At 45.1% G+C, this 25216-nt stretch overlaps 1 protein-coding gene across 1 annotated transcript; it reads right to left on the bottom strand.

The window, feature by feature from the left end:
* Window positions 1–1451: 1451 nt before the first annotated feature.
* On the bottom strand, window positions 1452–12547 carry LOC138364982 (mucin-4-like). Its single transcript, XM_069325073.1, has 7 exons — window positions 12470–12547; window positions 11195–11443; window positions 10482–10659; window positions 8757–8888; window positions 8444–8546; window positions 4179–5521; window positions 1452–3994 (listed from the first exon to the last, which is right to left on the bottom strand). The coding sequence occupies exons 1-7, from the start codon at window positions 12545–12547 to the stop codon at window positions 1452–1454; spliced, it is 4626 nt and encodes a 1541-aa protein (XP_069181174.1).
* Window positions 12548–25216: the final 12669 nt, after the last annotated feature.

The raw sequence follows: 25216 nt of genomic DNA, 5'->3' as shown, positions 1-25216 counted from the left end.
ATCAATTCTCCAAAATTCATGTTTTAATGGTCTAACGCCTGAACGCGTTTCATAATGCTTATTACATTTTCAAAGGCTTAATTTACACACAGATTCATCGAACTTATACTAATTTTGGGTGAGGTGATATGGTACAAACGTTTTGGGTGAGGTAAACAAACTTATGACACACACAAGACAGAACGCGAAAGAATGGGTATAAATTGGATATGAGAACTGCAGAAGGCCTATTGGCTCATACTCCTCTTGTTGCTTCCATATTGGTTCGGGGTCTTGAAGTGGGTAGAATATAGTTGTGCCTTAATTGGCTGTTGATTGCTGGTGTTGACTTTTTAATGTGTAGTGCCTTACTGATGTCGAGCCGCCTGCTATCACTGTACCTATCGATGATTTCTGTGTTGCTTGTTAAGATTTATCTGGTGGTTTTCTTTTATACATGCTTCATTGATTATGACTGTATATTCTATTTTTATTATTTTCTTGTTTAGGGCTTCTATCCCTCTGACTAGTTTCTAGCATCTTGGTTTAATTGGAAGAGGAGTTCTCCAAAGGTCATCTTCGTTTGAAGTGAAGAAAAAGAAATATATAACTGTAAAATGTATTACACTTATTATAAAATTTACACAAAGTTTCGAACCTACATGGTTCATTTTCAAGTGATAAAAAATACAGGGCGTGTAGGATTTATACCAGTAAGGGGACTGGTGAAGACAAGTAAATCTATACAAATGGGTTAAGAATAAAGGAAAAGGTAAGGCGTAAAAGAAAAAAGTCGAAAATAGGGGACGAAGCACATACAAAGATTAATCAGGTGTAATAGACCTATTATGTTGAGCAGTGTCTTCTGTGTTGGCATCTTCATATTCCGGTCTTGTTCTTACTCCCATGGTGGGTAGAGTGAATAGTTCCGTAATTTGGGAATTTAAGGTAGGTTGTTCTATTCTTACGTGGATTGCTTCAAGAATTTGTAATCTATTTACATCTTGGGTTTTGTCTATTATACAAGTGTTTTTATTCAACATTTCTCTTGTTAGGGTGATGTCTTGGGCTTGTCTCATATGACTTTTAGGGGCAGCTGATTGAAGATGACAGGTCAAACGCCTCGTCAACTTGGTCGACGACAAGCATCCTTCGTGGGGGCAGGTGTACCTATATACCAAGTCTGACTGCTGTAAAGGGTTCTCCGTCGGCTTCGGGCCGTTGTTAATAAGGAGGTCGGGTAGTCTTCTTTGTTTTATAGAATATGATAAAGTCTACGTTTTGGTTAGGAGTAATGTTTTTCTACTTCTCTACAGAGTATTTCTTTCATTATTCGTTCTTCTTTTTTATGTTCACTGGTCATGGTGCATTTATAATATAATTTTATTGGAGGTGTTGTAGTTTCTGTTCTAGGTTCAGGATTGTCCCATCAGCCCAGGTGTCGTCTTATTGTAGTGTTTATTTCTGTGTTGCTATATCCATTGATCACCAACACCTGAGTTATTCTTTGCCAGTATAGCAATGGTGTGGCCCACCAGTGTAGCAGTGGTGTGGCCCACCAGTGTAGCAGTGGTGTAGCCCACCAGTATAGCAGTGGTGCGGCCCACCAGTATAGCTGTGGTGTAGCCCACCAGTATAGCAGTGGTGTAGCCCACCAGTATAGCAGTGGTGTGGCCCACCAGTATAGCAGTGGTGTAGCCCACCAGTATAGCAGTGGTGTGGCCCACCAGTGTAGCAGTGGTGTGGCCCACCAGTGTACCAGTGGTGTAGCCCACCAGTATAGCAGTGGTGTGGCCCACCAGTGTAGCAGTGGTGTGGCCCACCAGTGTACCAGTGGTGTAGCCCACCAGTATAGCAGTGGTGTGGCCCACCAGTATAGCAGCGGTGCGGCCCACCAGTATAGCAGCGGTGCGGCCCACCAGTATAGCAGTGATGCGGCCCACCAGTACAGCAGTGGTGTGGCCCACCAGTATAGCAGTGGTGCGGCCCACCAGTACAGCAGTGGTGTGGCCCACCAGTATAGCAGTGGTGCGGCCCACCAGTATAGCAGTGGTGCGGTCCACCAGTATAGCAGTGGTGCGGTCCACCAGTATAGCAGTGGTGCGGCCCACCAGTATAGCAGTGGTGCGGCCCACCAGTATAGCAGTGGTGCGGCCCACCAGTATAGCAGTGGTGTGGCCCACCAGTACAGCAGTGGTGCGGCCCACCAGTATAGCAGTGGTGCGGCCCACCAGTATAGCAGTGGTGTGGCCCACCAGTATAGCAATGGTGTGGCCCACCAGTATAGCAATGGTGTAGCCCACCAGTATAGCAGTGGTGCGGCCCACCAATATAGCTGTGGTGTAGCCCACCAGTATAGCAGTGGTGTAGCCCACCAGTATAGCAGTGGTGTGGCCCACCAGTATAGCAGTGGTGTAGCCCACCAGTATAGCAGTGGTGTGGCCCACCAGTGTAGCAGTGGTGTGGCCCACCAGTGTACCAGTGGTGTAGCCCACCAGTATAGCAGTGGTGTGGCCCACCAGTATAGCAGCGGTGCGGCCCACCAAGTATAGCAGCGGTGCGGCCCACCAGTATAGCAGTGATGCGGCCCACCAGTACAGCAGTGGTGTGGCCCACCAGTATAGCAGTGGTGCGGCCCACCAGTACAGCAGTGGAGTGGCCCACCAGTACAGCAGTGGTGCGGCCCACCAGTATAGCAGTGGTGCGGCCCACCAGTATAGCAGTGGTGCGGCCCACCAGTATAGCAGTGGTGCGGCCCACCAGTATAGCAGTGGTGTGGCCCACCAGTACAGCAGTGGTGCGGCCCACCAGTATAGCAGTGGTGCGGCCCACCAGTATAGCAGTGGTGTGGCCACCAGTATAGCAATGGTGTGGCCCACCAGTATAGCAGTGGTGCGGCCTACCAGTACAGCAGTGGTGCGGCCCACTAGTATAGCAGTGGTGCGGTCTACCAGTATAGCAGCGGTGCGGCCCACCAGTATAGCAGTGGTGCGGCCCACCAGTATAGCAGTGGTGCGGCCCACCAGTATAGCAGTGGTGCGGCCCACCAGTATAGCAGTGGTGCGGCCCACCAATATAGCAGTGGTGTGGCCCACCAGTATAGCAGTGGTGCGGTCCACCAGTATAGCAGCGGTGCGGCCCACCAGTATAGCAATGGTGCGGCCCACCAGTATAGCAGTGGTGTGGCCCACCAGTATAGCAGTGGTGCGGCCCACCAGTATAGCAGTGGTGTAGCCCACCAATATAGCAGTGGTGTAGCCCACCAGTATAGCAGTGGTGCGGCCCACCAGTATAGCAGTGGTGCGGCCCACCAGTATAGCAGTGGTGAGGCCCACCAGTATAGCAGTGGTGCGGCCCACCAGTATAGCAGTGGTGCGGCCCACCAGTATAGCAGTGGTGAGGCCCACCAGTATAGCAGTGGTGCGGCCCACCAGTATAGCAGTGGTGCGGTCCACCAGTATAGCAGTGGTGCGGTCCACCAGTACAGCAGTGGTGAGGCCCACCAGTATAGCAGTGGTGCGGCCCTCCAGTATAGCAGTGGTGCGGTCCACCAGTATAGCAGCGGTGCGGCCCACCAGTATAGCAGCGGTGCGGCCCACCAGTATAGCAGTGATGCGGCCCACCAGTACAGCAGTGGTGTGGCCCACCAGTATAGCAGTGGTGCGGCCCACCAGTACAGCAGTGGTGTGGCCCACCAGTATAGCAGTGGTGCGGCCCACCAGTATAGCAGTGGTGCGGTCCACCAGTATAGCAGTGGTGCGGTCCACCAGTATAGCAGTGGTGCGGCCCACCAGTATAGCAGTGGTGCGGCCCACCAGTATAGCAGTGGTGCGGCCCACCAGTATAGCAGTGGTGTGGCCCACCAGTACAGCAGTGGTGCGGCCCACCAGTATAGCAGTGGTGCGGCCCACCAGTATAGCAGTGGTGTGGCCCACCAGTATAGCAATGGTGTGGCCCACCAGTATAGCAATGGTGTAGCCCACCAGTATAGCAGTGGTGCGGCCCACCAGTATAGCTGTGGTGTAGCCCACCAGTATAGCAGTGGTGTAGCCCACCAGTATAGCAGTGGTGTGGCCCACCAGTATAGCAGTGGTGTAGCCCACCAGTATAGCAGTGGTGTGGCCCACCAGTGTAGCAGTGGTGTGGCCCACCAGTGTACCAGTGGTGTAGCCCACCAGTATAGCAGTGGTGTGGCCCACCAGTATAGCAGCGGTGCGGCCCACCAAGTATAGCAGCGGTGCGGCCCACCAGTATAGCAGTGATGCGGCCCACCAGTACAGCAGTGGTGTGGCCCACCAGTATAGCAGTGGTGCGGCCCACCAGTACAGCAGTGGAGTGGCCCACCAGTATAGCAGTGGTGCGGCCCACCAGTATAGCAGTGGTGCGGTCCACCAGTATAGCAGTGGTGCGGTCCACCAGTATAGCAGCGGTGCGGTCCACCAGTACAGCAGTGGTGCGGCCCACCAGTACAGCAGTGGTGCGGCCCACCAGTATAGCAGTGGTGCGGCCCACCAGTATAGCAGTGGTGCGGCCCACCAGTATAGCAGTGGTGCGGCCCACCAGTATAGCAGTGGTGCGGCCCACCAGTATAGCAGTGGTGCGGCCCACCAGTATAGCAGTGGTGCGGCCCACCAGTATAGCAGTGGTGCGGCCCACCAATATAGCAGTGGTGTGGCCCACCAGTATAGCAGTGGTGCGGTCCACCAGTATAGCAGCGGTGCGGCCCACCAGTATAGCAGTGGTGCGGCCCACCAGTATAGCAGTGGTGTGGCCCACCAGTATAGCAGTGGTGCGGCCCACCAGTATAGCAGTGGTGTAGCCCACCAATATAGCAGTGGTGTAGCCCACCAGTATAGCAGTGGTGCGGCCCACCAGTATAGCAGTGGTGCGGCCCACCAGTATAGCAGTGGTGAGGCCCACCAGTATAGCAGTGGTGCGGCCCACCAGTATAGCAGTGGTGCGGCCCACCAGTATAGCAGTGGTGAGGCCCACCAGTATAGCAGTGGTGCGGCCCACCAGTATAGCAGTGGTGCGGTCCACCAGTATAGCAGTGGTGCGGTCCACCAGTACAGCAGTGGTGAGGCCCACCAGTATAGCAGTGGTGCGGCCCACCAGTATAGCAGTGGTGCGGTCCACCAGTATAGCAGTGGTGCGGCCCACCAGTATAGCAGTGGTGCGGCCCACCAGTACAGCAGTGGTGAGGCCCACCAGTATAGCAGTGGTGCGGCCCACCAGTATAGCAGTGGCGTGGCCCACCAGTAAAGCAGTGGTGCGGTCCACCAGTATAGCAGTGGTGCGGCCCACCAGTACAGCAGTGGTGCGGTCCACCAGTATAGCAGTGGTGTGGCCCACCAGTATAGCAGTGGTGTGGTCCACCAGTATAGCAGTGGTGCGGTCCACCAGTATAGCAGTGGTGTGGCCCACCAGTATAGCAGTGGTGTGGCCCACCAGTATAGCTGTGGTGCGGCCCACCAGTATAGCAGTGGTGCGGTCCACCAATGTGACACTGGAGTTCAGTTTTGTTACACTTGGGAGAACTAAACTAGCGCAGTAAATTCATTTATACTGTCAGATCGAGCAGTTTGTTGTGGTTGGCGTCAGGGCGCCTGCAGGAAGCTGTGTGTTAGCCGCGTGCTGGGCCCTCACTCCAGGCGTAATAGAATCACTGGGGCCCCCAAACCAATCTGGTAATACAGCGACACAGAGAGCGGACCGAAGACCATCCAGTCTCGAGCGAGGTTTCAGGTTCAGGCGCCAGAATTTTCTTGTGTTATGGACCTTCCAGTCCATCCCCTGGTACGAGGACTGAATAACCTAACCTAACCTAACCTAACCTAACCTTCCAGTCCATCCCCCGGTACGAGGACTGAATAACCTAACCTAACCTAACCTAACCTTCCAGTCCATCCCCTGGTACGAAGACTGAATAACTTCTACACACTGGGGGATGAATAAGGTGAGGTGTTAGAGAGATGATTATCAAGGGTGGAAATATTCATCACTGATGAGCACCAACTGGGTGAGTAAGGAGTCAGTGTTGTGACGCTGGTCTTAGTGGCACTAATCTACTACTTAGTCGTAGATTACTGACTCAATGATGTAAGTCTTTGTGGCACTTTTGGTAGATTACTGACCAAGTGTTTGGGTTAGTGGGGAAGTGTCCACGTTAGTGGCGAGGTGTCCACGTTAGTGGCGAGGTGTCCACGTTAGTGGCGAGGTGTCCACGTTAGTGGGGAAGTGTCCACGTTAGTGGGGAAGTGTCCACGTTAGTGGCGAGGTGTCCACGTTAGTGGGGAAGTGTCCACGTTGGTGGCGAGGTGTCCACGTTAGTGGGGAAGTGTCCACGTTAGTGGTGAGGTGTCCACGTTAGTGGCGAGGTGTCCACGTTAGTGGTGAGGTGTCCACGTTAGTGGGGAAGTGTCCACGTTAGTGGGGAAGTGTCCACGTTAGTGGGGAAGTGTCCACGTTAGTGGCGAGGTGTCCACGTTAGTGGGGAAGTGTCCACGTTAGTGGCGAGGTGTCCACGTTAGTGGGGAAGTGTCCACGTTAGTGGCGAGGTGTCCACGTTAGTGGGGAAGTGTCCACGTTAGTGGCGAGGTGTCCACGTTAGTGGGGAAGTGTCCACGTTAGTGGTGAGGTGTCCACGTTAGTGGCGAGGTGTCCACGTTAGTGGTGAGGTGTCCACGTTAGTGGGGAAGTGTCCACGTTAGTGGGGAAGTGTCCACGTTAGTGGGGAAGTGTCCACGTTAGTGGTGAGGTGTCCACGTTAGTGGCGAGGTGTCCACGTTAGTGGGGAAGTGTCCACGTTAGTGGTGAGGTGTCCACGTTAGTGGTGAGGTGTCCACGTTAGTGGGGAAGTGTCCACGTTAGTGGGGAAGTGTCCACGTTAGTGGCGAGGTGTCCACGTTAGTGGTGAGGTGTCCACGTTAGTGGTGAGGTGTCCACGTTAGTGGTGAGGTGTCCACGTTAATGGCGAGGTGTCCACGTTAGTGGCGAGGTGTCCACGTTAGTGGCGAGGTGTCCACGTTAGTGGTGAGGTGTCCACGTTAGTGGTGAGGTGTCCACGTTAGTGGGGAAGTGTCCACGTTAGTGGTGAGGTGTCCACGTTAGTGGTGAGGTGTCCACGTTAGTGGTGAGGTGTCCACGTTAATGGCGAGGTGTCCACGTTAGTGGCGAGGTGTCCACGTTAGTGGCGAGGTGTCCACGTTAGTGGTGAGGTGTCCACGTTAGTGGTGAGGTGTCCACGTTAGTGGGGAAGTGTCCACGTTAGTGGTGAGGTGTCCACGTTAGTGGTGAGGTGTCAGACGTTAGTGGCGAGGTGTCCACCTTCTGACTTGAGGAGTCCTAGTTCACCTTTACGAGTAGCTGAATACATGGGATGTTCGTCGTCAACTTACTGAAATCCATATAATTTACTTGAGGAACTTTTGTCATTTCCAGGAACGCATCTTTACAGGCTAGAGTGAATTTGTATCCGTATAGATCAGCCTAGCTATGTCGCCATAATGGGCTTTAACCACGTTATACCAGAACTCATATAAACGTCACTTTGCTGTCTGTAAGATCTGATAACCCATGTAAGAAGGAGTGGTGACTTTATGTATATCTTTGATAACAGTACAGAGAACCCGATCTGGACCTAGAGAGAGATAGCTCGTTTATACAATGGGTTTCTTGCATGAACTAAGAATGAGTGTTTGGACGTCACTAGATGGTGGGTATTCGCATATCTATAGATACTTGCCATCGATTATCCGTACAGACTATTACTTATGAGTTTAAAGTCTTTTCCTTTAACTTTACAGGTTGTGTTAGCTCGTTTTCGAATGTTTTTGAAATGAAATATTTTAGATAGGGAGCTTGTTTAAATTCATAGATTGTTTTTACTTTTTCAACTTCCAATCTTAGTTTTAATAGTAATTGAAAGAAATCAAGACTTACTTAATAGTCTTTCTGGGGAAAATGTGAAGCAATTAATTTAGTATTCTTAGGTGGGAGCTGACGTTTCTCATTGAGGGTATTCTTACTGTACTCTGACAAAACTCCTCAGTTATATTAGTATGAGACAGTACAAGAGGCAGATCATCAGTATACCTGGCTACCTCGGGAGATACATGTTTTGTATCGCATAAAATCCAATAGCCTTTGTCTTGATCACAGGGGATATGTTGTAACCCTTGCCCTAATAAGGTATCCCGCTCAAGGTCAGTTAACTGTCTAACTCCGACCTGGGGAAGTACCTCAGCCATGCACGCTGCATATAGGCTGTTGAAGTCGAGATACAAAATGTGTGTATCTTCATCACAGCTGGGGCTAGATGTGGTCTGCTCATTTATAACCTGTCTAAAGTGCCGTATTGAAGATATGAACCCCCCCTCAAACATTTCTTCTCAACAAGTCATATATATTTTGATCATAAACATAGTCTAGTACAACTTTAGATTTGAATAAGAATGTGTCTCACGCGTTACTAGGCAGTGATACGTAGAAAACAATGTCTAGTTCATGTATTTCCTCTAATGATGTGCGCCAAAGTGTAAATATATCAACCAACATACCTACGTCAACTTTTAAATATAACAAGAGTTAAATTTAAAATTATTATATCCTTAATGTTAGTTCAAAGCCGTAATTGAATACTTCAAGAGCCTCGTCATAATCCTCTTCAGACAAAGGAGCGTCACGGGAAGCATTGTTAAACTGTTCGCGAGAAGGGAGCTGAGGTTCGTCTAATACATATATGGAAGAAATGCAATCATAGCATAGACTTTGTTTACCCTTTATTAATAATGTTTTAGCCTCATCAGATACGCCGCTTAATATATGTTCTGTATATTTGGTGGGTTTCTTGCTGCTAATGTGCCCAGTCGCTAAGGTTCCTAATGACCCGTTAAGGAGAGCTAGGCTATCTAGGAATTTAAGATTACCTATAATGACTTGCATAAATTTTAAGCCTTCCTTAGGAAAGGATTTCAACATTGCGGAGAGGATCTTTAGGCAATTCTTTAAGTATAATTCCCAGATCGTAGGCGGCATTATGGGAAAATGTGGTCAAGTATCTACGAGTATTTTTACATTGTAAATTGCAACGAGCACAATAAACACCGAGATAGTTATTATCTTGTATAGTATGGTTATGGTGCCTATGTTTATCTTTCCTATTCCTGAAATTTTTAATGACACAACCGACACGTATTTTGTCTCTGGAACATCCTTTCCTGCTCTCTAGATAAGTTTCTAGGGGAGCTGAACAAAAATAGTTTTCCAAGAGGCTTCTAATGTGGTAATGAAATGATTAACCGCATCTGGTCCTACATAGGAATAAGTTTCTACGACATTTAATTCTCTGTCTAATATCATGTACGCATATGCATTGACTTTGTGTCTACTTTCAGTCATTCCTCGGGGGATTTTGTCGGTCTAGAAGACATTCGAAGTCCTAGTACGCGATGTGAGTTGGGCTATAGGTTCTACCATAATTTTTAAATATTATTTTCTCACTAGGATTATAGAAAGAGAATACGTGGGAAACAGTGCATGACTCTTAGTGAGCCACAGTGCATGACTCTTAGTGAGGCACAGTGCATGACTCTTAGTGAGCCATAATCTCATCTGGGGAAGCTTGTAATAAACATATGTGACAGAATTTATGAGTGTTAGGAATTCTATTCAAGTTATAGTTAATATTCCTTGCAAATTTGCTAAAGTCTTTGATCAAGCAGAGATGCTTGCCTTCTAATAATAACTGAGGGACTTTATCAGTATATTTTTCTTCGCTTTTCCAAGCTAAACTGAGATAGTATCGGTTACTTTCATGAGTTACAGTATATATATAAATGCTTATTTTGTTAAGTTTCTCTATTTTCCTAAGATTATCAAAGGAATAAGGGGAATTTGATTTCATCAGCCCATACTATGAATCTCCTACACCACTGAATGCTTTTGTGAGAAATATTAGCGTTTCCCATTGTCCGACCCCGCACTAAGTTTTTGTGCACCATCACACATTGCAACAATCACTCGTCACCTTCGCTTTTAGGGTTAAAAACTGAGTCTCTACCCTTTAATCTACCAGGATAAGGTACGTAAGATCCTAAATGCATCGGGTGACGGATATACGAGAAATTAATGGCGAAGCCTGACATTAAATGAATCGGTACACTAGAGGATTGGACAGTTTTAAGGCAATCGTCGATTTTGGCGGTCATTTCGTCAACCCACGAAATAACAAGAACCTCTACCTCTTCCTGGGTAACAGTCCGAGTTTCGCTCCTAATTGAGAACACTTCGACTAATATTTCAAATTCATTGTCGGCAGGATTATGTTTTTGCAAAATTAGACTTATGTCCGGGTAAATATGAAATGAGGGTAGGGATTTTTCCTGTATTTCTCTGAACTGATTGTTGATGTATTCTATAAAATATTGCCTATACGTACTAATATATAATACAGGGTTAGCATCAAAATGACCGGGAATGGAGAAAGTGTCTCGAGAAGTCACCTTTGAAATGGTCAATGACCTCAAAGACCTGAGGAACAACTTGAACTGCATTATCTACCTCAGGTGAATCTGGAGCAATGACTTCTTCGTCGGGCGATGAAATATCGTGAACAAGGGGCTGGTATTGTTCTTCATCTGAGGACGACTGTAGGTTACCGTCTAGTGTATCTTCTACGTCCTGAGATGCGGGGACTGAGTGCATACAGGCGTGCTCCACTCACAGGGTTGTGTTGAATCAGGGGGCGAGTTACTTTCTGTGATAAAATATTAGATGTGAATAAACATTAAGAGGAAAACAAATTTTGAAAATAAACATTAAGGGGAAAACAACGTTTGAGAAATAAACATTAAGGGGAAAACAACGTTTGACAAATAAACATTAAGGGGAAAACAACGTTTGACAAATAAACATTAAGGGGAAAACAACGTTTGACAAATAAACATTAAGGGGTAAACAACGTTTGACAAATAAACATTAAGGGGAAAACAACGTTTGACAAATAAACATTAAGGGGAAAACAACGTTTGAGAAATAAACATTAAGGGGAAAACAACGTTTGAGAAATAAACATTAAGAGGAAAACAACGTTTGAGAAATAAACATTAAGAGGTTGGAAACATAAATAAATAGTTAAATAAATTAAAAATGAAAATAACTGATAATAAATAAATAAAGAATATTTAGAACCTGGGTTGTTGCTTCCAGCAAGTACGAGGTTCTCCTGGTCACGAATAGCAAGTACGAGGTTCTCCTGGTCACGAATAGCAAGTCCGAGGTTCTCCTGGTCACGAATAGCAAGTACGAGGTTCTCCTGGTCACGAATAGCAAGTCCGAGGTTCTCCTGGTCGCGAATAGCAAGTACGAGGTTCTCCTGGTCACGAATAGCAAGTCCGAGGTTCTCCTGGTCACGAATAGCAAGTGCGAGGTTCTCCTGGTCACGAACAGCAAGTACGAGGTTCTCCTGGTCACGAATACGAACTCCTGTGATGTAAACATTTACTATATGAGTACATATTACTTGTTTTATACACAGATTACATACTAGTTAAAATATGTAATTATTAACTTTTATATTACGGTAATTATGGTAAAAACGTATGGTTATTAATGATACGGCGGCGTTCAATGACGTTTCTGGCTTGGGTTGGAAGTTCCTGGTTAACGAACCAACGACAGTATGGGCAGGACGTAGAACCATGAACTGAAACGAGAATATTATATATAAATTGGATTTCTGTATGAATGGTTGTACGTATGTATGGGTGTATGTTTCAGATATATATCGTTAACAGATTATTGAATGTACGAGAAATTAATGTGGTACTTACGATTTTCACAATACAATTACCCGCAGCTAGCGCAGGTAACGTCGAAATGTCCCGGTGGTGTAGGTCCGTTGTGCTGTATACTATATAGTCTACATTCTCGTAAGGGGTTGATGGACATTTACTTTACGCATGAAACGAAATTCGTTTCACATTTTTTTCGTTTCCAAACGCATGAAACGCAATTCGTTTTCCCCCTATTTCGTTGTCAAGTGGCTGGAAACACAAGGGGCAAAGCGCCATATTGATGGGAGATGCGAACAGGCTGCGGGAACTTGCGAACAGGATGATTTTTTTTTTTTGAGATATATACAAGAGTTGTTACATTCTTGTACAGCCACTAGTACGCGTAGCGTTTCGGGCAAGTCCTTAATCCTATGGTCCCTGGAATACGATCCCTGCCGCGAAGAATCGTTTTTTCATCCAAGTACACATTTTACTGTTGCGTTAAACAGAGGCTACAGTTAAGGATTTGCGCCCAGTAAATCCTCCCCGGCCAGGATACGAACCCATGACATAGCGCTCGCGGAACGCCAGGCGAGTGTCTTACCACTACACCACGGAGACTGTATGAATGAATGTTGACTGAGATTTAAGATTCAGCTACTCGGAACCAAACGTTTCTAGTAGCACGGGCTATGGTGAGCCCGTATTGAACTTACCTGGGACAGGAGTGAGGCTGTGGAGAGCAGAGCTCTTAGATGTGTCTTAAGCAGTCTGAGGGGCCCCTGAACGAGCATATTAGCGTTTAGCGCTAATATGAAACTTTTAGTGTGCCCCTGAGCGAGCATATTAGCGTTTAGCGCTAATATGAAACTTTTAGTGTGCCCCTGAGCGAGCATATTAGCGTTTAGCGCTAATATGAAACTTTTAGTGTGCCCCTGAGCGAGAATATTAGCGTTTAGCGCTAATATGAAACTTTTAGTGTGCCCCTGAGCGAGCATATTAGCGTTTAGCGCTAATATGAAACTTTTAGTGTGCCCCTGAGCGAGCATATTAGCGTTTAGCGCTAATATGAAACTTTTAGTGTGCCCCTGAGCGAGCATATTAGCGTTTAGCGCTAATATGAAACTTTTAGTGTGCCCCTGAGTGAGCATATTAGCGTTTAGCGTGCCCTTGAGTGAGAGTTTTGGCTGTTTTTATTATTAGCGATATTGTTTGGCGAATACTGGGATTAAAATTCTGTAATATGCTTATGTAAAGTAAAATTAGATGAATAAATAAAAATATAAATAAATAAATACGATTAATTAATTCCATATTGAACATATAAATTATTATGGCGATGAACGCTGGCATTGACTGACAGACTGCTTGCAGGTAGTTTAATGTCCGGTGTTGAGGCCCTCGGGGCAGGCAAGTAGCCTCGGGGCAGGCAGGTAGCCTCGGGGCAGGTAGGTAGCCTCGGGGCAGGCAGGTAGCCTCGGGGCAGGTAGGTAGCCTCGGGGCAGGCAGGTAGCATCGGGGCAGGCAGGTAGCCTCGGGGCAGGTAGCCTCGGGGCAGGCAGGTAGCCTCGGGGCAGGCAGGTAGCCTCAGGGCAGGTAGGCAGCCTCGGGGCAGGTAGGTAGCCTCGGGGCAGGCAGGTAGCCTCGGGGCAGGTAGGTAGCCTTGGGGCAGGCTGGTAGCCTCGGGGCAGGCTAGTAGCCTCGGGGCAGTCAGGTAGCTTCGGGGCAGTCAGGTAGCTTCGGGGCAGTCAGGTAGCCTCGGGGCAGTCAGGTAGCCTCGGGGCTGGTAGGTAGCCTCGGGGCAGGCAGGTAGCTTCGGGGCAGTCAGGTAGCCTCGGGGCAGGCAAGTAGCTTCGGGGCAGTCAGGTAGCCTCGGGGCAGTCAGGTAGTCTCGGGGCAGGCAGGTAGCCTCGGGGTAGGCAGGTAGCCTCGGGGTAGGCAGGTAGCCTCGGAACAGGTAGCCTCGGGGCAGGCAGCCTTGGGGCAGGTAGCCTCGGGGCAGGCAAGTAGCCTTGGGGCAGGATGCCTCGAGGCAGGCAGGTAGCCTCGGGGTAGGCAGGTAGCCTCGGAACAGGTAGCCTCGGGGCAGGCAGCCTTGGGGCAGGTAGCCTCGGGGCAGGCAAGTAGCCTTGGGGCAGGTAGCCTCGGGGCAGTCAGGTAGCCTCGGGGCAGTCAGGTAGCCTCGGGGCAGGTAGCCTCGAGGCAGGTAGGTAGCCTCGGGGCAGGTAGCCTCGGGGCAGGTAGGTAACCTCGGGGCAGGTAGCCTCGGGGCAGGCAGATAACCTCGGGGCAGGCAGGTAGCCTCGGGGCAGATAGCCTCGGGGCAGGCAGGTAGCCTCGGGGCAGGTAGCCTCGGGGCAGGCAGGCAGCCTCGGGGCAGGCAGGTAGCCTCGGGGCAGGCAGGCAGCCTCGGGATAGTGAGGTAGCCTAGGGACAGGCAGGTAGCCTCGGGGCAGGTAGCCTCGGGGCAGTCAGGTAGCCTCGGGGCAGTCAGGTAGCCTCGGGGCAGGCAGGTAGCCTCGGGGCAGTCAGGTAGCCTCGGGGCAGGTAGCCTCGGGGCAGTCAGGTAGCCTCGGGGCAGGCAGGTAGCCTCGGGGCAGTCAGGTAGCCTCGGGGCAGTCAGGTAGCCTCGGGACAGGTAGCCTCGGGGCAGTCAGGTAGCCTCGGGTCACGCAGATTACCTCGGGGCAGGTAGGTAGCCTCGGGGCACGCAGATTACCTCGGGGCAGGTAGGTAGCCTCGGGGCACGCAGATAACCTCGGGGCACACAGATAACCTCGGGGCAGGTAGCCTCGGGGCACGCAGATTACCTCGGGGCAGGTAGGTAGCCTCGGGGCACGCAGATAACCTCGGGGCACACAGATAACCTCGGGGCAGGTAGCCTCGGGGCAGGTAGGTAGCCTCGGGGCACGCAGATTACCTCGGGGCAGGTAGGTAGCCTCGGGGCACGCAGATTACCTCGGGGCAGGTAGGTAGCCTCGGGGCACACAGATAACCTCGGGGCAGGTAGCCTCGGGGCATGGCAGGTAGCCTCGGGGCAGGTAGCCTCGGGGCAGGTAGCCTCGGGGCACACAGATAACCTCGGGGCAGGTAGCCTCGGGGCACGCAGATAACCTCGGGGCAGGTAGCCTCGGTGCTGGTAGCCTCAGGGCAACTTAGGGATTAAAGGTCATATTGAGATATCTGAGTAAAACAGATCTGTTGACTCGTTTTAATACAAAGGAAGTTTAAACATTACGATGTCTAAAATGCCATATAAAGAACTGTTGAAAATATGAACATTGAAGGAGACGGGTAAATTCGGAAACAGGGTTGGGGGTGTGAGGTATGGGGGGGGGGGTGTGGTAGGGGGGTGTATGTTGAAACAGGTAGGGGGTGTAAGGTAACCGGTAGAGAGAGGGTAGGGGGAGGGGCTGACCTCATATTACAAAGGGGTAGACTCTGCGGCGGCGTCTGGCAGGGGTGAAGGGAGGGGGGAGCGAGGTAAGGTAGGAACAGGTGAGGAGGGAGGGGGAGGGGGAGCGAGGTAAGGTAGGAACAGGTGAGGAGGGAGGGGGAGGGGGAGCGAGGTAAGGTAGGAACAGGTGAGGGGGGATGGGGAGGGGAAGGCTGGGTAATTAATTGCGTCTCATGTAGCAGGGAACTTTAGTTACTTGTATAGACATATACTAGTTTCTAAGTAAACAAAAGTACTTGAAACAATACCGTCTAAAATATCTGTTTATGACGGTAGAGTTTATTCTCAATAAAGACCGGAGCGGACATTGCCCTGACTTATATAAGACAAAATAAAAAATTTATAAGGAAACCCGACAAGCCAGAGGCAAATTGCTCCCAAAAAATATATTTGCCGCTGGACTGTCATCCCTGCTAATGTCCATGTCACAACGGGTCGTCCTTATCACAACGGGTCGTCCTTATCACAACGGGTCGTCCTTATCACAGGGGTTTTGCGATCCTCCTCTACAGAGTACTGACTGGTTGGTCGAGTCTAAAACGAATAGTCATTCCCCTCCTCACTGTTAGTGACATTCGTACACAAGAGAGTACATAGAAAGTGAGGAGAAAAAGAGGACAGAGAGAGAGAAATATATTAAACGGCGTGACGAACTTGTGTCTGCATCTTTTGATTGTGATTCACAATAACGAAGACAGAGAGAGAGAGAGAGAGAGAGAGAGAGAGAGAGAGAGAGAGAGAGAGAGAGAGAGAGAGAGAGAGAGAGAGAGAGGGAGGGAGGGAGGGGGAGAGAGAGAGAGAGAGAGAGAGAGAGAGAGAGAGAGAGAGAGAGAGAGAGAGAGAGAGAGAGAGAGAGAGAGAGAGAGAGAGAGAGAGAGACAGAGACAGAGAGAGAGAGAGGGAGGGAGGGAGGGAGGGGGAGAGAGAGAGAGAGAGAGAGAGAGAGAGAGAGAGAGAGAGAGAGAGAGAGAGAGAGAGAGAGAGAGAGAGAGAGAGAGAGAGAGGGAGAGAGAGAGAGAGAGAGAGAGAGAGAGAGAGAGAGAGAGAGAGAGAGAGAGAGAGAGAGAGAGAGAGAGAGAGAGAGAGAGAGAGAGAGAGAGAGAGAGAGAGAGAGAGAGAGAGAGAGAGAGAGAGAGAGAGAGAGAGAGAGAGAGAGAGAAATAAGCAGGGAGGGGACGCCAACAATGGTAAGATAAAGAGGCCATTATAAAATACTGTCAAGATGAGAGCCTCTCTATGATTCGCTCCTCCAATTTCCTTTCAAAACTTTGCTATGAAAAATAACATTGAAAAATTAGAATTAGACTTTGCATGAAAAACATATTCGCGATTGTTGGTCGGTTGCCTTGTGTGAATGTGCACTCACCTTGATATTCTCCCTTGCTTGTAAAGTCGAGCCTCGGTTCCTTGGCCCGCCTTTCTAGTCACCCCTTAGCTAAAGGGAAACTGTTCTCTTGCACATATCAACTCATAGAAGAACAAGAAACTATGGACAAAAATGACCTAAGTTTAAATATAGAAACGACTTGAGTAAATGTTAATTAAAAAAGTGCTGTTGAATTAGCTTTTAATTTATTAGGCATGATATTATAAGGATAATAGCTGGGTTGTTTCAGCCGCAGGTTAATCATGTTTATTGCCTTAGATTGCCCAAAAGGCTCTACCTAAATAATTTTTATTTTGCTTCTATATTTAATTTTCGAGTTGTGAATTTAGTTTGTTTCAGTGATTTTCCATTGTAATTTCGCTTGGTCAGAGTATGAGGATCATTTTCGCCAGATATTCGTCTTTTTTAAGAATAACATATATTGGCGACTTGTCACCTCTCCTGACGACTATCTCCTTGTTCTCACGAAGGCTCCTAGCTGCCGCTTTGAGCTCGGGGGACAGTATGGTGCTTCTGAAATTGCCTCGAATCTTTCCTCTTTCTGCAATAAGTTCTGCTTGCAAGGTGTCTTTGGTGGTGACCTTCTTTTGTGTCTCGAGGTCGAATATGTCGTTTAATAGGATTTCCAACTCCACTTTCCGGGCCATCTCACTTGGTCTGGACATAACGTGGCAGTTTATACCCAGATTTAGGAGAGTGATTTGGTCCTCAGAAACGTTGATTCCAGCAAGGTTTAAGAAGCCATCTCTGGGTCGTGGAATCGCCATATGTCCTCCATATAATGTTGTTAGTTTCTTGATGATCCTTGTTTCGGTTCTATGGCGATGTCGATCTGTGAAGATGTCGAGGTGTTGGTCGATACGAGTACGGAGGTTTTCGTCGATGTTGCTGTTTCTCCATTGGTTTGTAGCGTGGAGTAGTTACGTTTTGTTGTCTTTGATCTCATTTTCTGCCTTGTGTATCTGATTTCGAATTATATCTTGGCGATATTTTATCGTGAAGGCTTGATTTCTTGCTGCTGGGTCCTGCGTTTTAATATTAGTATATTTTGGTAGCAGTATTTTTCATTAGAATTATTAATCCATATTCATCAACATATGTTTACATGAAAGACTGCTACCAATATATATATATATATATATATATATATATATATATATATATATATATATATATATATATATATATATATATATATAAATATATATATATACCAAACTAAATTCCAAAGGGTAACGAAGGACACTACAGCCGAATTGAAAGCAAAGGTCAACAAACTGATCGAAACTGTGAACGCCAAGAAATCTGGACTCCACTTGCCAAAGATTATTGGGGAATATAAACCTAAATATGCGTATGGAAATGTCAAGACACACAAGCCTGGAAACCCACTTCAGCCAATCATTAGCCAGATACCCACACCCACGTACAGACTGGCGAAGCGACTCAACGGCCTGCTGACTCCTTATGTCCCTTGCGCCTTCAGCCTGAAGTCTCCAAAGGAATTTGTTGACTTACTGCGGGGCACACGGGCCACAGAGATAAGAGCCTCGTTGGACGTAGAATCACTGTTCACCAACGTACCTGTGGACGAGACAATCGGGATGATAGCCGACAGAGTGTATCGTGATCCAGCCTGTACTCCTCTTGACATACCAGAAAATATCCTAAGGAAACTACTCCAAGCTTGTACTAAAGAGGCATCCTTCTTGAGCCCGGATGGGCACATGTATAAGCAAGTAGATGGGGTCGCCATGGGTTCTCCCCTAGGTGTCCTGTTTGCAAACTTCTACATGGGTACCATCGAGCAAAAAGTCTTAGTACACATGAACTTGAAACCGGCCATATACTGCAGGTATGTTGACGACATTTTTACACAGGTACCTGATGTCAGACATCTGCAGGAGCTGAAGGAGGCGTTTGAGCAGAGTTCCGTGCTGCTTTTCACTTACGAGATGGAAAAGGATGGGAAGCTGCCCTTTCTAGATGTAACAGTCATGGAAAAGAGCGGAGGTTTCCACAATGCAGTCTACACTAAGGAAACGAACATAGGAATGTGCCTAAATGCCAACAGCGACTGCCCAGATAGGTACAAGAGGAGTGTTGTTAACGCATATGTCGACCGTGCTCTCAGCCACAGCTCAGAATGGAAGCAAGTCGACGAAGAACTCTGTAGGGTAAGGCAGGTCCTAGTCAACAACGGCTTCTCCAATGGTTTCGTCGAAGACATCATAAGAAGGAAAGTGGAACGCCATGCAACCTCTGAAGAGACAACTAACACAACACCTATACCCCCTATTAGACTATTTTACAGGAACTTCTTTTCCACAGCTCATAAAACAGAGGAAAGGGTCCTGAAAGATATTGTTAATAGAAACGTTATCCCTACACACAAAAATCAGAGGATACAACTGACGATTTACTACAAAACTAGAAAAACGGCCAGCCTACTCATGAGAAACTCTCCAGACACAAAGCAGAACGCTTTAAAAGAGACCAACGTCGTCTATGCCTTCAAATGCCCTCTTGGGGACTGTAAGCTCCAAAAAACCCAGTATATAGGCAAGACAACATCATCTCTTTCTAGGCGTTTAACGATGCATAAGCAACAGGGCTCCATTAAGGAACATATAATCTCTTCCCACAACCAAACCATCGCCAGAGAAATCCTAGTAAACAACACAGAAATCATTGATAGATACAGCGATAGCAGACGGCTTGACGTTTGCGAGGCACTACACATTAAAAAGCCAACACCAGTAATCAACAGCCAATTAATGCACAACTATATTCTACCCACCTCAAGACTCCGCTCCAATATAGAAGCATCAAGAAATATGGACCAATAGGCTTTCTACAATCACTTCCATTCAATACCCATTGTTTCGTGTTCTGTCTTGTGTTGATGAAATTAATACCCTATTAATACCACCTCACCCCATCCACCTCACTCAAATGTAGATATAAACAAATTGGAGATGTGTAAGTTCTATTCAGTTGTGTATGTGTAAACTAAAGTCTTTGAAAATGTAATAAGTTTTACGAAACGCGCTCAAGTGTCGCGTCAGACTAGAAATAATAATGAATTTTGGAGAATTGATTTTTGAATTACCACCAACAGTGAAAAGAAATGTACGAAAGATCGAGAAAATTCGTGTTAGAATTATTAATCTTATTTTTTCGGTCATATTTAATAATATATGTCTACAGGAAAGACTGCTACCAATATATATATATATATATATATATATATATATATATATATATATATATATATATATATATATATATATATATATGTCGTACCTAGTAGCCAGAACGCACTTCTCTGCCTACTATGCAAGGCCAGATTTGCTTAATAAGCCAAGTTTTCCTGAATTATTATATTTTCTCTAATTTTTTTCTTATGAAATGATAAAGCTACCCATTTCATTATATATGAGGTCAATTTTTTTTATTGGAGTTAAAATTAACGTAGATATATGACCAAACCTAACCAACCCTACCTAACCTAACCAAACCTATCTTTATAGGTTAGGTTCGGTTAGGTAGCCGAAAAAGTTAGGTTAGGTTAGGTTAGGTAGGTTAGGTAGTCGAAAAACAATTAATTCATGAAAACTTGGCTTATTAGGCAAATTTGGCCTTGCATAGTAGGCTGAGAAGTGCGTTCTGGCTACTAGGTACGACATATATATATATATATATATATATATGTCGTACCTAGTAGCCTGAATGCACTTCTCAGCCTACTATGCAAGGCCCGATTTGCCTAATAAGCCAAGTTTTCCTGAATTAATATATTTTCTCTAATTTTTTTCTTATGAAATAATAAAGCTACCCATTTCATTATGTATGAGGTCAATTTTTTTTTATTGGAGTTAAAATTAACGTAGATATATGACCGAACCTAACCAACCCTACCTAACCTAACCTAACCTATCGTTCTAGGTTAGGTTAGGTTAGGTAGCCGAAAACGTTAGGTTAGGTTAGGTTAGGTAGGTTAGGTAGTCGAAAAACAATTAATTCATGAAAACTTGGCTTATTAGGCAAATTCGGCCTTGCATAGTAGGCTGAGAAGTGCATTCTGGCTACTAGGTACGACATATATATATATATATATATATATATATATATATATATATATATATATATATATATATATATATATATATATATATATATATATATGTCGTACCTAGTAGCCAGAACGCACTTCTCAGCGTACTATGTAAGGCTCGATTTGCCTAATAAGCCAATTTTTCATGAATTAATGTTTTTTCGACTACCTAACCTACCTAACCTAACCTAACCTAACTTTTTCGGCTACCTAACCTATAAAGATAGGTTAGGTAGGGTTGGTTAGGTTCGGTCATATATCTACGTTAATTTTAACTCCAATAAAAAAAAATTGACCTCATACATAATGAAATGGGTAGCTTTATCATTTCATAGGAAAAAAATTAGAGAAAATATATTAATTCAGGAATACTTTGCTTATTAGGCAAATCGGGCCTTGCATAGTACGCAGAGAAGTGCGTTCTGGCTACTAGGTACGACATATATATATATATGTATATATATATATATATATATATATATATATATATATATATATATATATATATATATATATATATATATATATATATATATAATGTAATAAGTTTTACGTTCATTATGTTTTTACGTTCATTACGTTTTTATGTTCATTTTTTGTATAAAATCAGATATGTAACTGTATAACCTTGCATAATAAAGTGTACATCATAATAAAAAAAAAGGGGGTGGTAGGAGAAGTGAACACTCTTTCGTATTCAGAGTTAAATGTCAAGTTTTTCCCTGAGTGCTCTGTGTTCCCTTCTCTGAGGCTGTGGGTCCCTATAATTACACCAGTGGTGGTACCCCCCTATATATATATATATATATATATATATATATATATATATATATATATATATATATATATATATATATATATATATATATATACCCATGTATATCTTGTAACCATCAAATGCATAATAAAGCACAAAAAATAAAAAAGGAAGGGGGTGGTAGGAGAAAAGCACACAGAAACTGTATTGGAGGGGATCTAAACATTCCCTCTAATGCGTTATGCGTGGTTTCCTCCGAGGCTATGGGTCCCCCTTCTTCCAGCTACAGGTGGTACTCCCTTCCATGTATTATAAAAATATATATATATATATATATATATATATATATATATATATATATATATATATATATATATATATATATATATATATATATATATATATATATATATATATATATATAATATAATATACATAAAAGCCAGAATGTACTACTTGGACTAATTTGCAAGGCCCAATTTGCCTAACAGGCAGAGTGATTTTCGTTATTTTCAAAACACATTTTTAATTTCGTTTAATTGAATTAATATTATTATGTCATATTAAGAATATGAATTACTGACTTCATTATGTTGTTAGGTTATGCTAGGATAGATTAGGTTAGGTTAATTAGGTTATTAAATTACTGTGCCTCAGTAATTTAATGTTATGTAAGAATGTTTGAAAACCCCAAGTTGGATTCCAAGTAAGTATATAGATTGATTTAAAGTTCACTATTGACCAATGTCGACCGTTTTAAAAACGTTCAACTTAAGCACGTTTTATGTAAAGTAAACAAAAGGTTATAAACGTTTTACGTGGCATTGGATATCATTGTGTAGTCACGAGCATTAACTACAGCAGTCTCCAGTTGCGCAGGATGGTAGGGAAACGCCCAGTATATTGACAGTAAAATACATAAATTAAAGACTTTCTCCATAACAACAACTGTGGGACAATACAGTCGTTACCTGAGCATCAGGTAACGCAGCCTCCAAAACGCAGTTTATGTCCCCCAGTTGGGTTATTCAGGCAACAACAAGTGTAGGATGTTGGCGTTTGTTAGAGCACTTTGATATTGTCTCTGAACGATGGTCAGCTCACTGTTCTGCCCACACCTACATGTTGGCATACTTAACAATATAATAGTTTATATCTGCTACACAACATTCAATTCCACCGTCATATTTGACCCCCACAAGTTATGTCTTAATGTAGGTTCACACACCGGTGTCACTCAATGTGTAATACTACTTAAGACTAACAACCTGTCCTCTTAAAAATAACGTCGCTTCTGGTCGTTTGCCCGTATGGCCGAAAGTGGACATAATTTGAAAATTGAAAAAAAATTAAAATAAATTTGGGATATTTTTTTTAACAACAGTATGTTAAGGGTCCTCTGATAGGTTAGGTAGGCAGGAAATTCTCATAAAGTTTCAAAACGTTATGAAAAACGTTAATTGAAAGTTTCCCCTTCTAACCTTACCGAGTAAGCCGGACGACTCAAACAGAAAACGGAACAGTACGTCACTTTTGTGAGTCGATTTAATTTCAAATAACGTCCAAATTTGGCCAAACTGCGCATACGAGCCAAAAGTGACGAAAATTTTAAGAGGACGGATTGAAATATTGCCAAAACATTAAATAAATTCGTACAAATCCAATACGAGAACTCGGCCTAAACTTATTCCAGGTAAACGTATAACATAACATTTTGTTATGTTATATTTTCTTAAAAAACAATATTTAAACTGTATACTTTATACAATTTATATATTATTTTGTTAACCATTCATTTTAAAGGTCGTCGCTGTGTTTATACGAGATACAATTGTCTATCACAGGTTGACAGTGATAGATGGTGTGGGGAGAACTTTTGTTTGGTGATCAGGTCGAGTAATCTGTTTTAATGGCTCAGATAATGGATACAACTAGACATTTTTGAACAAATAATTATTTTTAATTTTATATCACATGAAATTAATCATTAACTACCAAAGCACAATTATATATTTTTAATTACGCATACCCATAATATTAACCAATTGTGGTGGGACACATATATTCGTATGTGACACGAATTGGCAGACTTGACAATATTGTAAACGGAACCCTTGTTTATTTTGTTTAATGTACCAGGAACCCTTGTATATCTTGTTTAACTTACCAGACACGTATCTTGTGCCTGGTTTTGAACCATCACACTCTTCTCAGCAGTCACCTCCCTCCCCTCCCACACACGCCCCTCACCAGTCACCTCCCTCCCCTCCCACACACGACCCTCACCAGTCACCTCCCTCCCCTCCCACACACGACCCCTAACCAGTCACCACCCTCCCCTCCCACACACGCCCTCACCAGTCTCCCTCCCCTCCCACACACGCCCCTCACCAGTCTCCCTCCCCTCCCACACACGCCCCTCACCAGTCTCCCTCCCCTCCCACACACGCCCTCACCAGTCTCCCTCCCCTCCCACACACGCCCCTCACCAGTCTCCCTCCCCTCCCACACAAGCCCCTCACCAGTCTCCCTCCCCTCCCACACACGCCCCCTCACCAGTCTCCCTCCCCTCCCACACACGCCCCCTCACCAGTCTCCCTCCCCTCCCACACACGCCCCCTCACCAGTCATCACACTCGCAGCAACTGCTATAGTTCCTATATATTTTTTAACAAATATTAGTGTAAGATGAGCAATGGTCCAGTTGCAGAAAATCAGCAAGAACACTTTCCTCTCAACATTGCACTTTCCCTGTATTTGAAGCAAAAATATGAGGGTCACATGGCCTTGTTTGCTCTATAGTTTGCCCTGAAATTGCATTTTGCACATATTTTAGGCAAAACATTGCTGGTGTAGAGGGGGTAGGGGTGTCGTACCCGTGATCCTGATATGGAACGTCTATTATAAAAACTTTTTTCTATGTTTTTAAAGCAAATATTATGGTACCATGAATTTGAACTTGATATAGCATGTCTGACATGTCTTGCTCATATTTATTAAGAGAAGGATTTTTGTGTCGAATTTTGGGTCGAATGGATCGTAACATAGAACATTTACCTCTGAACAATTTCTATCTATATATAAAGTAAAATATCAGGGGTAACGTGTTGATTTTCTTCATGGTATATACTCTGCCAATAATATAATTGTCCATGTTGGCAAATATGTGAACATATATGATGATACGTCTAAACTACGCATATATATTTAAAACAATATAGTTTAACACAGTTTTACCTGTACGTCCACCTACCTGGCTCTCCCTGTACACCTTGTTAGTGCTAATTGCTGAGTGTTGGGAGCTGTGCTGTGTAGCTTCTGGGTTTGTGGAGACAAACCCAAATAGGAGGAATAGGTTGGGAAAGATTTTTTGTGTGTAAGGAAGGTTAGGTTAGGTTAGGTTAGGAATGATATTCACATATTTTCAAATTAATTTGTCATGTCTTTACATCCTAAACTTTAAAACCACAGGTCTTCAGACACGGAACGTTGCGAAAATACGCATATAAGTCTATTGGTAAACTTTCTTTGATTTCGGACTATTTTTCCTAAAAAAATGGTAAATGAGAAGACAATTTAAACATTTGTCTGTAGTATAAATGAATTTCCATGAAACCGAACTTACCTCCGTTAATGAAATTTAATCCGAATATTCTTCCCTACTTCATCCCTTCGTATGTATTTATACCTCAATAAACGTATTTCAAGTTCAATTTCAATTTCCTTGCTGATAAATTGTAAGATG

This window comes from Procambarus clarkii, chromosome 15 (genome assembly GCF_040958095.1).
Source record: "Procambarus clarkii isolate CNS0578487 chromosome 15, FALCON_Pclarkii_2.0, whole genome shotgun sequence".
NCBI classification, from domain to species: Eukaryota; Metazoa; Arthropoda; class Malacostraca; order Decapoda; family Cambaridae; genus Procambarus; species Procambarus clarkii.
The sequence above is the reverse complement of the archived record's forward strand: the minus strand, read 5'-3'. Positions and strand labels throughout refer to the sequence as shown.

What these genes read in the sequence shown, in the direction of transcription:
- LOC138364982 (XM_069325073.1), bottom strand. Translation starts at nt 12,547, where the DNA reads ATGCTCGTTCAGGGGCCCCTCAGACTGCTTAAGACACATCTAAGAGCT. An exon ending in TTCGTGACCAGGAGAACCTC is followed by an intron (nt 10,660 to 11,194) that starts GTACTTGCTGGA and finishes CCCGCATCTCAG; the next exon opens with GACGTAGAAGATACACTAGA. An exon ending in GTATCACTGCCTAGTAACGC is followed by an intron (nt 5,522 to 8,443) that starts GTGAGACACATT and finishes TTACTGCGCTAG; the next exon opens with TTTAGTTCTCCCAAGTGTAA.